The 17,663-nt window shown below is 33.1% G+C and overlaps 1 protein-coding gene across 2 annotated transcripts in view; it reads left to right on the plus strand.

Moving 5' to 3' along the window:
• The first annotated feature begins 654 nt into the window (after positions 1 to 654).
• Positions 655 to 17,663, plus strand: part of LOC138310619 (uncharacterized) — a 46,492-nt gene continuing 29,483 nt past the window's right edge. The window contains exons 1-3 of one of the 2 annotated variants that reach the window (XM_069251899.1): positions 655 to 706; positions 4,187 to 4,240; positions 12,704 to 12,773. In XM_069251899.1, coding sequence (XP_069108000.1) covers positions 4,210 to 4,240; positions 12,704 to 12,773 — 101 coding nt within the window. In that variant the 5' untranslated portion in view covers positions 655 to 706; positions 4,187 to 4,209. Of the gene's footprint in view, positions 707 to 4,112; positions 4,241 to 12,703; positions 12,774 to 17,663 lie in introns of those variants that run through there. The other variant, XM_069251898.1, reaches the window with a different exon arrangement.

The raw sequence follows: 17,663 nt of genomic DNA on the forward strand, positions 1-17,663 counted from the left end.
AATGGTCAAGGTATACACCTACTATGAGGTGAGTATTACGATGACTGTGCAGCGACGCTTCCGTCGGAGAGGTGTCTCTCTTGACAAGTGCATCGTGATAATTATCGTAAAACCGACATAAAACAACTGCTTGGTCCAAGTCATACTGTTAGTGCAAAGGTCAAAGGTCAGCTGGACAGACAACATCGATGGACCGTTAGCTTATCTAGTCGATTTTTGATAGTGCAAAAAATCGTATTTTCATAGAATTTTAGGTTAATTTAGGTACATATTTGCATTAAACCATAAAAAAATATATCTGGTTATGTGTAGCATGCTGTAAAAGATATGGTTTTGTTATTATTGTATTTTTTTCATTAATAAAAGGTTCAAGAGATTACATATTTACATTTAAAAATATATACTTTGATTGTTTTCAATTTTTTTTTCCATTAATTTTTATTAGTTTATAAATGTTTTACCTAAGTGTTTAACAGTAAATCTTTCTATGAAATGTTCAGTACCGTATATGGTCTACCTGTACATATATGCGTAATTCCAACATTGGAAGAAAAAGCTAACCAAGCTTATCACTGCAAGCTCATACAATGCGTAATGTTAAAGCAATACGCGTGTTTCTATTATAGCTATATTGTCAGTCCCAATAAGGAAAGACTGTGATAAGCTGGATTTATAACTAACTGGTTTTGTTCTTGAAGGTAATACGGTAAGTTTTAATTAACTGGTACATCATATTTATATTTTGAAACATTTTTGTCCTTGAAGGCAATAAGGAAAGTTTTAATCAACTGGTACATATCATATTTCTATTTTGTAACATTATAGTCCTTGAAGGCAATAAGGTAAGTTTTAATTAATTGGTACATCGTGTTTCTATTTTGTAACATTTTTGTCCTTTAAGGCAATAAGGTAAGTTTTAATTAACTGGTACATATCATGTTTCTATTTTGTAATATTTTTGTCTTTGAAGGCATTAAGGTAGGTTTTAATTAACTCGTACATCCTATTTCTATTTTGTAACGTTTTTTTCCTTGATGGCAATAAGGCAGGTTTAAATTAACTGGTATGTCATATTTCTATTTCGTATCATTTTTGCCCTGAAAACTAATTAAAGGTAGGTTTTAATTAACTGGTACATCATGTTTCTATTTTGTAACATTTTTGTCCTTGAAGGCAATAAGGGAAGTTTTAATTAATTGGTACATCGTATTTCTATTTTGTAACAGTTTTGTCCTTGAAGTTGATAAGGCAGGTTTTAATTAACTGGTACATCATTATATATCTACGTTGTAACAGTACTCATACATATGCATTAGGTTATTTACCAGGACAATTGCGAAATCATACACGAAAATTATCATGCTGGAGTTTAACGTTTTCATCGGAGTATTATAAATAGACAAGAACTTTATCATCTTCATAATTAATACAGTTAGGGAATGCTTAACATTTTATCAATAAGAAATTCAATAACTTTTGTATTAACATTATGTATTATGGTATAAATAGACCAAACGTTTTACCATTTTAATATTTGATATTAAGTTTGGAAATGATTGATTAATAGTTTATCAATAATATTTTAATAACGTTAAGATTGACACTTTATAATATCATATTTCTATTCCTTTGCATACATATATTCTTATACATATGTGATTTTTAATGAAATGGTATGTTAATGCTGTTGGTTATATGAGCCATAAACAGCATAAATGAGCACAATCAATTTCACAAATCATATATGTAATGGACACAGATTATATGACTCTTTCATATGTACATATGTAGGATAGAACTATTCCACCCGAGGGTACAGAATTTTGGGTCAGAACCGAGGCTTGCCATAAACAGCATAAATGAGCACAATCAATTTCACAAATCATATATGTAATGGACACAGATTATATGACTCTTTCATATGTACATATGTAGGATAGAACTATTCCACCCGAGGGTACAGAATTTTGGGTCAGAACCGAGGCTTGCCGAGGGTGGAATAGTTCTATCCTACATAATTTACATATGAAAGAGTTATTTTCTCACATTGCTTGTCGAGTTACTTGCACGAAAGGTGAGGCAGCCATTTTGTGACAAAATCTTAACTTCTTAAATAATTGATCGATTTTAAAAATAAGAACGCCATTCGAAAGAGCTCATCAAAGTTTGGTTTATATTAATAAATATAAACAAGAAATCTTAGGTAAAACGGTTTGAAATGCAAATTAAACAAATGAAATGGTAAATAAATCCGGCAAATCAATCGAAATAGAAGAAAAATGACGTCAACTTTGGCTGATATGACGTCATCTGATTGTTCGGCAATTGTGACGTCACAGCTATGTAAGATACATTTATCTTACATAGCTGTCTTTCATGGGACAACTCTATCTTACATGGCTAGCTATGTGAGAAATAACTTTCTTCCACAGATTTATAAATACGAACGTAGTAATTTAGATCTTTTGTTTTACAGTGTACTGTTATCTCATAATGTCATGTCGTCAGTCAATGTTATTAATCTGGTGCCCTACGCAACAACAAAACTGGAAATAAGAAATGAAATAAAAAGTAAACAATAGCTAAAATTAAATTATTGAAGTATTTTACGTAGAAACATTGATCATATTTCATAATTTAAACGAATTAATTTTTTTTCCAATAGTGGTATATTATAAATGATACGAGTATGAACAGGCGACATGATTAGTTTGTTGTTTGATTTTCGATAACCGTCTCATATACAGTAGAGATATTCAAATAAATTATTGACAACACGACTTCGCAGCTGTAAGATCCAGTGTTATTTGAAAGTTATTAATATTTCCATTTTGTGGGTGCATTATTGATAGCCATGTGTGTCTTCGGAAGCATGCTTCAGTGATATAGCACTGTAAATCGTGCAAGAGTTCTACTATATTTGATTTTATTTACGTCCTTTTAACAGCTAGAGTCTATTAAGAACAGTCGTCTGTGTATGTGTGTAAAGTGTCATATGCATTTTTGGGAGGCTGTGATATATTCGTGATGTGTCTTCGTAGATAGTGGAACTTTTGCCCTTTGTATAGTGCTATATAAGCGAAACATATCGCTGATGACACCATACAACACACCCTACCCGGTCACATTATACTGACAATGGACGAACCAGTCGTCCTACTCCTTACGCATGAGCAGAAAATACATATATGTACCACTTGTATAGACTATGGTGTGTCGTGGTCAGGTGACAGAACCTTCTTCAAAGTGACGAGCGTTCCACTAAGGCCAAAAGTGAGACGTCAAGTTTCATTTAAGATGTTTCTTATATGTGTATAATGCACTATGCGTATAATGAAGTAAGGTGTTTTTTCCATAGTTTTGTTATTATGTAGTTTGTAGTAGTTCTCTTCAACCAAAAATAGTACATTTTTCCTTTTGAGAACGCCTTTGATAGCAATGTTTATCTATAAATGTGGTAGATTACCATTAGGAAATACACCTTATACGAAAAATTGGTACTCAGACAAAGTAAGGGGATAAAAGTATCTCTTATATGTGTTAGTTCAAATCATTGTATTATAGAAGGAATACAATCATGAAATCATATATCGGATAACTGTTGGGTAATTGTTATGAAAAAGTGAGATTTTAATATCACATTTTTTGTCGACCAAAAACATATTATATACAAATCCTTAAAAGGATAAATACATACCTATGGTGATGACACATTGATATATTTAACATACCAGTAAAGTTAAAATCGCAACTTAATATCAGGTGTCATGCTAATTACTTATGATCCTAAGTGGAGATGCGTAATTCACTTAAAAGACGAGGGTTTGCTAATTTTACACTCTAGATATGTAGTCATACACTGTTTTAATTAGGCTCACCTTTGGTTACGTTTAGCCGTACAACGTTATGAATTCGTACCACACTTATTAATAAAAAATGTCACGCATTTGTTTTCACGGGATTAATTGCCTTTATCATAGGGCCCCATAACTCTTTGTCAATGTATAATATAGTGTAAACTGGTGTACATGACTTTCCCCGTCTCTTTGTAGCTTCTATAACATAGTGTCTCCCTTCATTGTGGTGACGTGGAATATCTAATTTGCATATTACCTATCTAGAGGTAATTAAGATAGTCACACTCTTATGTCTTATATCGCTTTGTATGCAATTGTTTCCCATACAGGTACAAACGGCGGACGACTTACGATGGGGGCGCTGTGTTTATTCTTCGTTTTAGGTAAGCTTATTCCAATATTTATATTTACTTCCATTTCGCAAATGCATTCACCACTCATATTAATGGAAATTGTCATTTAATTTAGCAGTGTTTTATTATTACATGAGAATTATCGTATCGACGTACGAAACATTCTATTGAGAAAAAGTTTACCCAAAAGTTCAAAACGTATATTTCAAGATCCAAGATTGGATACAAGATTATATATACAATGACATGTATGTGCACTTCACACACAAACCAGGTTTTTTTTATATATGTATATTTCATTTATTATAATAAAATACAAACCAAACTATTTTGCGTGAGGTTTAACTTCGCAGGCGAACAGGAATCAAGAAACCCATATGATATGCGAAAATTATTTTAAAAAATCGTTATGAATGAACACGCGACATTAAGTCACCGAGAAAAAGAAAACAAGTTGGTCTACAATCTATTAATTGACAAATAAAACAGTATATTGTCGATTTGTAACATGCACGCATATGATAAATTTTATAATAAGAATTAGGTGATGTTAATACAAATATAAATCAGACCTCCATTAAACATGAACACATACTGTTTGATCCGTTCTTCGTTATACTTTATCTAATGAGCATCGCTTAACAGGCCAAAAGGCTCTGAACCAGTCATTATGCTTTCTATTGATGTTGGACTGGTGGGATTGAAATAAATCAATTTTGAAATTTAGTTATGAATTAGAATTTACATTTCACAATTTAAATAAAATTTAACTACTTGTCTTCAACTGGCATCACGCGCGATGGAGGCTATCGGAAAAGCAAAGTGATCGTTCATGGTTAAGTATAATGCATTTAAAGAGAGGACGGAATTTGCTGACTTGGTTATAAATGGAGTATTACGAATGGCATTGGGAATGAAATTTCAGGTATATATTTCAAATTCCAGTGTTCTGTGATGTTGGACGTTCATACATTTGCTTTTCGTCTGTTTGGATAAGCAATAGAGTGTGTAGCCTGGTGATTATGGTGGTATGTTTCAGTGAGATAACACTATAAAATGGACAATAGTTTCTACTATCGCAAAGAGACACAACACTATTATACCTGAACCTACCATAAGATTCAATACACGAGAGGCCGTACTAAGATATCACTGGTTGTTATCCCATTAATCCAAACACCCACAAGTTTCCGTGATGGATTTAAGATCAAGATTCGCAGCATTGCACCACTGCGACAACATGCTGCAGCCTACCCCCCCCAAACAACAATCATATGCAACACTTCGTATAAAAAGGAGGTCCTAAAATGACATTAATCAATGTGAAATTTAACCAAAATATAATGAACCAAGCCCGAAAAAACAATGAATTGTTAAGGTATTATGTAGTATTTATCCACTTTTGACAGCATTAAAGGATAAAATAAGGATTTATTTATGACAGTGCCAGTGTATATGATTTAGTAACATCATTTATGGCAGTTTTTAGTATGTATACGATATAAGTCTATTTAACACTGATAAATGGTGAACGAGAACGTAACATGACATCTTTGTGTATAATAGATTTATCACTTCGGGTCATAGTGACGACAGACCCGTTTTTGTTTAAGCAATACCAACCAGATCAATGTATAAAGTACGGTCATCTCAACCAGGCCCAAGAGGACTTACAGCAACATTGAATTTTCTGAACCACGAAATCAATTACATTGTAAAATTATCGTATGTTTCACGCGAACAAACTCTTCACATGTTAGCATAAAGTGTAAAGGTATGATAAATTGTTATTACCATGTGCAGATGATGTTGTGAAGGTGTGTTTTTCTTTTTCTGAAAATTATATTATTCTGACATTTATGTCTGTTTTATGTGTCCATAACGTGCAATTTCCGCTATACATATTTATGAATTTCGTGCAGGTAAATCTTGTAAAATTTGTCTAATTCAAAAGCTGTGTTCTTTCCCTCCCCTAAACACATAATCGAATGAATTGTTAGTTTCCATTCCCTCAGCAGAATAGGAGTGAGACGACGGTTTTGTCGTTGTCTGTGTACTGTTTAGGTTTGGGTTTTCTATTAGTTAGTATGTTTCAGTGAATTACTATTATGAAATGGGGGAAAAGTTTTCACTATCGCAAGGAGACACAGCAAGAAAAAACCACAACCTCCCTTAACACACTCTACATACAATATACATAGCATGGTTCTTGTTTTCTTTTTCCTTTATGCAGTTCAATAAGTAAGCGTATATTGGAAATTCGTTGCATGGCTGAAACATATTTACATCTGTAGGTCTTCAGAATTTATAAGTATGCTTCCTATTAGTTCATTGGTCTTCCTGTCAGTCAATAATGAACATAGGTGAAGGTCACACTCTGGTTGAAATATAGATCATGATTTTCAGTTCGTGTCGTATATGATCTAGCAACATGCATTACACTAGAGCTCACTTTCTGGTGATCTGTAAACAGCAAGTACTCCATTCAGTTCATAGTTTAGGTCATTTTGTAACAGCATTATACGCATGTAACTATATTGTGTTTACTGGGCGAAATGACTAATACTTCTGATAGCTCGGCAAACTATTTCACTCCTGTCAAGAAATCTTAAAGTAGCAATTTGATTGGCCAGTCAGAGAGGTCACCAGAACTTGACACTTAAATGGAAGATGTCAGATCTTTTATCTACTTAATATATACATAATTTATGTCAAGCCACAAGTTATATGCAAGGTTCTTTTATATAAATCGTGAGAAATATGAAAGTTTGTAAACACGGATGCTTTAAATCCAAATTGTGTATCACTTTCAGGGTATCAATCTTATTCGAAACAAAAATGAATTTTAATGGAGTCACGTAGTCTAAAAAGTGATAAATAAGTTAAATATTAATTTAATTATCACACAAAAAATATTTTTTATTATTTTCTGTATTTTCCTGATAATTTCCTGTTAAAAAAATTACCCCAATTTGCGTCAATGCTCAATAAAAGTCACAAATGAATCAAATGGGTGTTCATTAGTTTTTAAAACAGAACATACTTGATCCAATGATGGGCCACAAGGAATAACATGAATATTGAATAATTCATTAATTCAACTAAGGTCAAGACAGTGGACAGTCATGATTGTCACTTCTGGGCACAGTGGGTCAACATTCGCTATAATACAATCAAACTTTAACAAAAGAAAAAAACTGGATTGTTTTAGCAATACACTGATAGGAGTGTTTAATTAACATCACAATTAGCATATTTCGTGTCACGTTAAATCTCTCCGTAGCTGTGTCGTGATTCTGTCTTTCAATACGACATGTATACACGTTTTCCTGGCTCGACCTTTGACATTCTACCAGTAATATTGCGAAATAGATCTCAATGTACAGCTGTAAAATGGCAATGTATACCGGTCATAAATGTCAGGACATGCTGAAGAAAATACTAAGCCATACATGTATTTTGTTTTAACGCAAATCATGAACAATCATAGCAACAAGGGTAGGGAATATGAATTTATGTTAAATTTTGAAGAATTTATACACTGATGTATATTTTTATTTATTTTGCAATCAACACCAATTAATTTTGATGACTAATGCACATTGTTCTCAAGGTAATTATTTTAAAAAATCAACTCACGACATCTTTGAATATGACATTTCCCTTACACAATAGCATAATTAAAACGGATTTCAGGTGAGGAATGTATGCAAATAATATTTACGTTTTGTCGGACCGAGAAACTACAGTCAAACCTTCTATAAAGGAGACTTCAGTATCAAGGCCATTTTGGTGCCCTTAATAGACAGATTTGACCATACAAGATAAATATTGAATTTCAAGTTTGAGCAGACAAATGTTCCTTTCTTACCATGAGACACAACAAGTATAAATACCGCAGCCTTCCAAAACACATTGTTCTCATGGGATGCCGTTCTCCAATGACCCTGTCTGTTAATAGGACGTTAGTTTAACCAGACAAACAATTCAGATAATTATATATATGTGACATACTTCAACGATGGAACTCAACATGAATATTTACCGCAGCCTTCCAAAACATATATCATCAGACACACACAGGGATGCCGTTCTCTAATGACACTGTCTGTTAATAGGACGTGAAATCTTGTTAACCAAATTAAACCATCGACATTGACTAGCTTTAAAGAAGATATCACCATGGTGTCCACCCATAATATATTCGTTTAAAGATATCATGTTGTCACATTCACATCGCAACTGCAAATATGATGTATTAATGTTTCATTTCGTAACTGAATATTTCTTCAAAACTAACAACGGGCTATTATGGAATAATCATTTATTCACAGTACACATTTATCATCTTGAATTAATTATTGTTATACATGCGCCTCTTACCTAATAAGTTTATTAGCAATTCCGCTACGTTGAAACCCAGAAGAAATTTACGAGACAATCATTATTACATACTAATCGTTTTTAAATGTAGGTCAATTATGACTGAGAATAAAAAGACTAAAATGTAGAAAGCTACGACAACATGTCGGTCGTGTTGCTGTGAAATAAGATGGCATTTTATATGAGTAGCTGTCTAGTCTTACAGGGACCCCGTAGCATCTGACTTGTCATAATTAACCTTTGACTTACTTATAAAAAACTCACGGTTTACGTTTACCAATATTACATCTACTCAACAAAACAGTGAAAACGCATAGCAGACATCTGAAAAAGTTTATTCCGCATGTATTGAGTTTTGTTTGCTTGATTCATTAACGTCCTATTAACAGCCATGGTCATATAAGGACGGCCTCCCATGTATGCGGTGTAGTATGTATGAAGTACGTTGTGCGTGATTTGGGAGACTGCGGTATATTCGTGTTGTGCTTTCTGGTATAGGTATAGTGGAACCCTGGTCCTTTATATAGTGCTATGTCACTGAAACACCACACTGAATTTGTCTTTTCTCTTCTATGATATTACAAGCGTCAATTACATTGTATTGTGTAACACCCAATCTGGGATATTCATGAATTAGAAACCAAAATTTTATTGACATGGACTAATATTCCAAATACATCAAGAGGTGGATATTCTTTTTTTGAATGTCAAAGGAGTTAATGACGGACCATAATGACCTTGGTAACCTCTGTTATAAAGGTCAAGTAAGACTTGGAGACATTAAGTAAAAGATAAAAACAAACAAACAAATAGAAAGCAACACACACGATTATTTGATAAGGTTTGCGTCGGATTCGGATAGGAATAAAATTATTAAGTCTAATTAGTAACTATCAGTGATAATATTGACATGATACGTGTGGTATAAGGTAGAGAGAAGGTATGGTGATTGGATTGCAGACTAGTTTACCACTCACAACCTTTTAAAACATCCTATAAAAACACCGAATATATTTTATAACGCACGTTTCTAGTTTTTACCTAGTTTTTAAGTATATATGTACCATTGTTCTTTTTTAAACTTGAAGTTAGTACCTTAATCACCCTGACTGTCGATGGGCCTATCAAAACAAAAAATACACTTATATAATTAATACAATACATATTATATTAATTACATTATTGAATTTTCTTTCCTTCCATCGCATACTTGTCTGTTACCCACTCTGCTAAGGGGACGCGTGTGTATGAGTTTAATAATAAACTTGTTTCTGAATCCTATTTGAAAGGATAAAATTGATTTTGTATTTGGTATATTTTTGGTTTTGTATTCCTGAAATACTATACGCAATAACACGCAACACATTGCAGATAGGAAAGGCTGTCCTTTGTATGAACATGGCAGTTAATAGGACCAAATTATCCAGCCAATCAAATCATTGGCATTTAAACAGCAGCTGTAGAGGAACATAGCGTATTTATAGATGTAAGGAAGAAATATAAATAATCGAATATGAGTGGAAATATACTACTAGTATTTCGCAGATGTCATATGCATATGCCTTAGTAATTAATATTGTGTCAATAACAAAGCCATTCTGTAATGGGCCTAAATATAGAAGTTTGATAAGTGGGAGAGATAATATATTAATATTGTGTGTCAATAACAAAGCCATTCTGTAATGGGCCTAAATATAGAAGTTTGATAAGTGGGAGAGATAATATATTCTGATGGATTAAGTCTTTAAAATACATGTTAATAACTTCAAATTAATTAGCTGATTTAAACAAGACTTCCTCTATAGGAAAAGCAGTATTAAACATTTAATGCATTCATCCGTGATTTTTATGACTGCCACTGTATTGACACTTGAACTAGGTGAACCAGGAACATTTTTGACTGCTGGAAAGAAAATATTTATATATTGTGATATTACATTACAAAGTTAACCTTGTCCTTATTTGGTTATTTGTATGTCTGCGTATGTCTATATTGTCAAAAATTCATTTAGAAATCGAGACCTGATTGGTAAATGCAAATATCATAGGTATTATGTTATTAATTCTAGAACGATTTAGAAAGCATATGTATTGACATGCAAATGCCAAAATGTCCACCAAAAAGGTTTGTTTGAAGTGACAAGAATTTAATACGTCACGTTTGTAATGTTCATCACGGAAGAATTAAAGATTCAGCTTAGCCAATCATCATGTCCATGTTATAATGAAATCGACCGCCCAGCCAATCGGAATGTCCTTACCATATAATGAGTTGATTGTGATTGATTTATATACTTATTAAAACGAATTATCTATATAATAAATAAGAAATATAATGTCGGACGTGATATCACATTCTTTAAATAGTATATTATCATTTAAGGGTAATCTATTACGTGATGTATGTTTATATTTTTAGATGAAGCTAAACAAAATGAAATAAGATTTCATTCTGTATTACATATTACAGAGTTATCTATCGTTGCGGGTATATCATGTCATTGCGAGTGTAACGTCATTCTTCTCGGAATTCCGTTCACAAAATAATGACGTTACAATGGATACCTACCCTTAAGGGAGCTAACTCTGTAATATGCAAAAACGGGATAGAAAGACTATACACCGCTTTATTGTAGCGAGATACACATTTCATCGAAATGTCGCAAACGCGAATTCAAATATTTCGCAAAGAAGTATTAAAAACGTAATATCAAAATGCAAAAACGTAAAATATAGTACATGTACAGGTAAATCTGAAAATATAGTGTTTTTTTTTATAACTTCTTTGAATTATTTCCGTATGTCAGAATTGAAATGTTTGTGAATATTATGATTTATACACTTGATACATATGCAGCATGTCAGTGAAATTGATTAATGCATTTTGTTCATGTTGTGCATTATACCAGTGAAATCCACACTTATGGCTTCTCTTTGAAATCATAATAAGGCTGTTTTATATGAGACATTAGAGATGATAAATTATTATAAGGGCGCAGCATTTCTAAGGTAACACATACATGAAAATATAAGAAAAAACTCAATTTTCAAAATTCAATCCTACACACTGGCAGCTTTGGTTTGCGGCCGCCATTTTTTTTACCCACTGTACAAAAATCCTATCAGCGTGAATGCGATACTTTGAAGTCAGCTCATTATATTTATTTGCAAGCATTCAAGTGATAGACCACCTTCCAATATAATCAGCTGACCAAAAACGGAATATCTGTTACGAAAATAAAAAATTATCCCTTCTCTTATGTGGATATACTTCTTAAATGGGAGTTTTGGGACAATGATAGAAGGTGAATAGGCTCCGTTTCCCCCATAAATTGGACTTTTTAACAGTGCATAATTAATGGTTTCTGAAAAAGCTGGCTGTGCTCTTTAAGGCCTTGCCTTCAGTCATATTATCGTAAAACACCCAGTGCCTGTTCCATCTGTTGATTAGTACATTTCATTTCAAAATAACAAAAGTATTACATTTATTCATACAAGATGGTATATTATATATTAACAACACTAGATTAGACAACAGGCTTGGCCTATAATAGACTTTTCCTGATTAGTACATCTTTCACATTAGAATATTTATGTAGGCCTTGTATATATACAGGTTCAGTTAACGCATCTATAGTGTGAAAAGAGCAACACCACAAACAGCATGTCCTAGACATGTAGATCAAGAACACTGAGCACTAACTGATTAATTATTATTGATTAATTAATTTTAATTTTGTTTACACTACAAGAAGATAATTATAATTGGGGCTGTGCCTTACACCAGCTTTTATGATATATAGAACAGATGTGATACATCAAATGGTTATCGGATATTTAATTTATTTCACACGGGTGTGTTATTATCTAAAAATAACGAAAGACAGACACTTACTTAAAAATGTGAAATAAATTCCATATCCAATAATCACTAATAATCAATAATAGTCTTGTTAACTGTATGCAGATGCAAATAAGGTGTAATGATATCATCATAAGCATATATCTTACATATCTTAATTGCATTAAGGATGTATAGTTATAAAAATTCGACAAAATTAATCAAATTATAAGTTAACTTAATGATTTAATTTCTCTTCTGTCTTTCAGTATGTCTATTTACAACGCAAGTTGAATCCAAATGTCGTGTTATCCCCGGCCTAGAAGGAATACCAACAGGGTATGTATTTAACACAGTATTCTTACAATGTCACTTCAAGCCCGAATATGTGGGTTTTCTCCGGGGACTCCAGTCTCCCACCACTTTAAGGCCCCTTGCACATTTGCATCCGGACCAATTTTTTTTAACATGTTATAAGTTATATGACATGTTTCTCAATCGATGTAAAATGTATAAAATTTAATATTTTGCAATCAACGCCAATAAAAAAATTAAAAAAAAAACCCAACAACATATAAATATGAAATCATACCTGCATATCCGATACTGACCAATCAAACAACTAAGTATAAGCATCACTCTATCTTGTATTCTATTATGGCGGGGCTGAACTGGGTCGATTAATGACGACTATATGCAGTAAAACCTGCCTTAGCGTCCACCTCTATTTAAAAACCACATGCTCGTTAAAATCATTTTTCCTGAGATCCAAATAACTAATGACAATTCTACCCATGTATAATGATTATAACGATTATGTTTCCTCTATAACCTGAGTGGTCATTATAGACAGTTTCACTTGTAGCTCTATGACTAGAACAGCCGGCTTGTTTGGTGGTGCTATGTATAACACCAAATACGAAACATCCCCACCCGACTGGCTGCTTCTAATATATGTTCACAGTCTTTCATTTTACTGCTGATACGATTATCGTCTGTGGGCTATCTGTAAAGTATGGTAAGCTCTGTAGTGAAGCGTACACAACTTGATCAAAACTAATTTTAATCTTTAAAGCAATGATTATGATCATTTTGTAGAAACCTAAATTTTTTAGCTTACCGTTAGAGCTACACTTATCACCACTTCGTGAACAATTTTATATAAAAATAATCATATTTAACATTAAAATTTGCATAACTCGGGTTGTCTCATTTGCCCCGGCGCCGACTTAATGAACATGTAACCACAAGAACTCGTGCTTTGTTTTCACGTTATCTTAAAACTACTGAACGTAGCGGGCCTTTAAAGATAGACAGGGTTCGTTTTGAATATAGGGTAGTAAACATGTGATCACATAGTCGGTGTAATATAGTGATCTGGTTTCTCGACTGAGCGATTCAGGTCAAGTCCAAATAATGCACCAGGTAAATATAGCTGGTCAGGTAGGGGTACATCTGAATTAGGTGAGTTAGGTAAACATTTAAATTCCGTGACCTAAAATAAGCAACTGCTTATATATTGTTCATCAAAATATGCAGTTACATAGAAGAGTAGATTACAGAATATAATTTTTTTTTCATGTGTGATTTTTTTTTTAAAAGGGCGCAGTCATAGGCCAAATTAAGATATTTGCTAAGATATCATTGCGTCACAACTGAAAAAACGCGTCTATGAATAAGCATGTCAGTTTTTTGTCTATGACTTCATAACTCCAAAAGATATTGAGAACCATGCTAAAATAATAACCATATCATGTGTTCAGGACACATTAGCGTTCCTGTAGAGGGTGAATTAAATGATACGTAGCTGAAATATTGTAGCTCAAAAGAAAATGATGTCGTCTTTAGAGCTACAATTGGTGCCTATTACTGCTAATGGAGCAAAGTAATGATTATGCAAACCATTATAAAACTGTTTGCATTATATCGTACTTGTTTGATATTGCTTAACTACTCGGCAATATAACTGAACCACATAAATATCAAATTCTCATCGAGGCATTATTTTTTTACATAATACATATGAAGGTCTTTCTGATGGGAATTTATACGGCAAGTCCACAAATTGTGAATTTGACGTCTTGTGAGCAGTACGGTAGATATAAAGAATGGTAGTTATGTTTGGTTTGGACAAAAATAATATGTAAATGCATGTTTACTCATAAGATAATCGAAAACCGACAAAAAAGTATAGAAAACTGTACCCGAGTGATTTTCGGAGGCAGTGCTCCACTACGACACATAGGAACCAATTCGTACCCGGCCGAAAGGTATAGTAGGCCGGGTACGTACTACGTTCTAAATGATATGTTGCAAGCATTTTTTATAAATAATGAAGTAATTTACTTAAGCATTGGTTGTCATATTTTTGACATGCATTTGGTGTGTAACACACATTGGGTGTTCTAGCATATCCAGTGGTGCGCGTTAGATATGCTAAAACACCCAATGTATGTAAAACACCAGTGCATGTCAAAATATAACAATCAATGCTTATAATTACATTTAAAGTAGTCATTATCGTTTTAAAAAAGAAAATAGGTAAAAATAAAGCATGCAAATAAAATTTATACGTCTGCATAGAGAAATATATCAGTCGATTGTACAGCCTATGATTTGGCGGGGAATACTGAGCGGTATATTTCCGGTATGTTGTCATGGACAACCGACTACATAAAAGCAGTAGATAAAATAGTCCTATCGATTAACTAGATATACAAACTATTTATTTTATCGTTATTGTTTAGTCGTTTGTGCATGTCACATAATACTGAGATACGAATATTAAAGTTGAATAGATATGATGGGACGGAATGGACAAAAATAGCACTATGTAATGCTACAACTCTTACCCCATTTGTGAGTAAATGCCTACATTATAATCCCATTTCATAGTGGATAAATGCCTAAATCATGACCCAATTTCATAGTGGTTAAATGCTTAAACCTTACCCAATTTGATTGTAATGCATAAATCCTTACCCCTGTTTAATTGCGGTTAAATGCCCTAAACCTTTCCCCAGTCATTATGGATAAATCCCTAAAACCATAACCCAATTTCATTGTGTAAAAATGCCTAAATCATAACTCATCTTATTGTTGTTAAATGCCTTAATCCGTATCGTATTTCCATTGTTGGGTAAATGCCTTAATCCATACCCTCATTTTATTGTTGGTAAATGTCTGAATCATAACACCGTTATATTGTGGGTAAATATATAAAACTTTACCCCATTTTATTGTTGGTAAATGTCTAAATCCTTACCCCCATTTCATTGTGGGTAAATGTCTAAATCATAACACCATTTTATAGTTGCTAAATGACTAAATCAATACCCTCATTCCACTGTTGGGTAAATGCCTTTATCCATACCCCCATTTCATTTGTTGGTAAATGCCGGAATCCATACCCTCATTTTATTGTTGGGTAAATGCCTTAATCCAAACCCTCATTCTATTGTTGGTTAAATGCCTTAATCCAAACCCTCATTCCATTGTTGGGTAAATGCCTTAATCCATACCCTCATTCCATTGTTGGGTAAATGCCTAAATCCATATCCTCATTTCATTGTGGGTAAACGCCTAATTCCATACCCAAATTTTATTATTGGTAAATGCCTTAACCCTTACCCCCATGTCCGTGTGTATTGTTGGTAAAAGCCTAAATCATAACCCCATTTTATTGTTGGGAAATGCCTAAATCTATACCCACATTTAATTGTGGATTAATGCCTAAATCATAACCCATTTTATTTTTGGTAAATGCCTAAAAATTAACCCTATTTTATTGTTGGTAAAAGCCTAAAACCTTACCAAATTTCATAGTGGGTAAACCCTTAAATCATAATCCCATTTCATTGTGGGTAAATATCTTAAACTTTACCCCATTTTATTGTTGGTAAATGCCCAAATCCTTACACCATTTCATTGTGGGTAAACGCCTAAATCATAACACCATTTTTATTGTTGCTAAATGCCTAAATCCATAACCCCATTTCATTGTGGGTAAATGCCTAAATCCATACCCCCATTCCATTGTTGGTAAATGCCTAAATACATACTATACCCTCATTTCGTTGGGGGTAAATGCCGATATCCATATCCTAATTCCATTGATGGGTAAATGGTTTTATACATACCCTCATTTAATGTTAATGAATGCCTTAATCATTACCCTCATTTATTGTTGGTAAATGCATAAATCATAACACCATTTCATTGTGGGTAAATACCTGAATCCATGCCTCCATTTTATTGTTGGTAAATGCCTAAACCCTTAACCCTATTTCTTTGTGTATAGATTTTTATCTTCATCTCCATTTCATTGTAGAGTCATAATTTGTTTTTTAATTTTTGATAGAACTAGCGCAGAGTATGACTAATAATTATAACATGATGTTAAAATCATCTAAAAGAAATCTAAAACCGGTTAAATATGATTACAAAGGGCTATTTAATGAAAATTGTGTCTGTCTTGCTAATTGCACAAATTCATCTGGCATATTTTTATAATGTTTAAAAATAGTTTCATTGGAATTTACATATTAGTCTGGGCATGCATTTAATGTCTATTACTTGAAGATCAAATTAAATAGAAAATTGATGATCCAAATAACATTTTTTATAAAATTATATAATGTGTACAATATATACTATAACTTCGCCTTAGCCATGTCGCCACGTCATCGGGTGAACACAATACCCCGAGGAATGCCAGGCCCTTACATAAAAACACCGCCTGGGTTAACACGGTGTTTCCCCCGATAAAGTATACAGGTCAGAGATACTCTACTATGCAACCAACCGGGTGTAACGTTCCATTGCCTGAATACGGGCAATGTCACGCAGAAAAAAATATCATGTGTACAGCACTGCAAATAGCAGACATATGTTTGAAGAGACAGAGAGATGTTGAATCCATTGGTGGATGACGCGTTCAGAGTAGTCTCAGATATATATTCCAGAGGTAAAGACGATTATTGTTCAACAGTGTTTCATACAGGGATATAAACACCAGTGGTGGAAAAACATGTCAACGCGTAGTATCAATAGGTTGATTATACCAACGACACAATATCTGAACGAAGGATATGCATATCATCTTCAGCAGGGAAATAACAATGGAAAACCCTTACATGCACAAGCAACGTTAGTCCAAACAGCACATCATGACCCTTCCCAATATCCTGGAGAAATGTATTTACAGCAGGCGGACGTAACTAACACAGA

This window comes from Argopecten irradians, chromosome 16, assembly GCF_041381155.1.
Source record: "Argopecten irradians isolate NY chromosome 16, Ai_NY, whole genome shotgun sequence".
Taxonomy (NCBI): domain Eukaryota; kingdom Metazoa; phylum Mollusca; class Bivalvia; order Pectinida; family Pectinidae; genus Argopecten; species Argopecten irradians.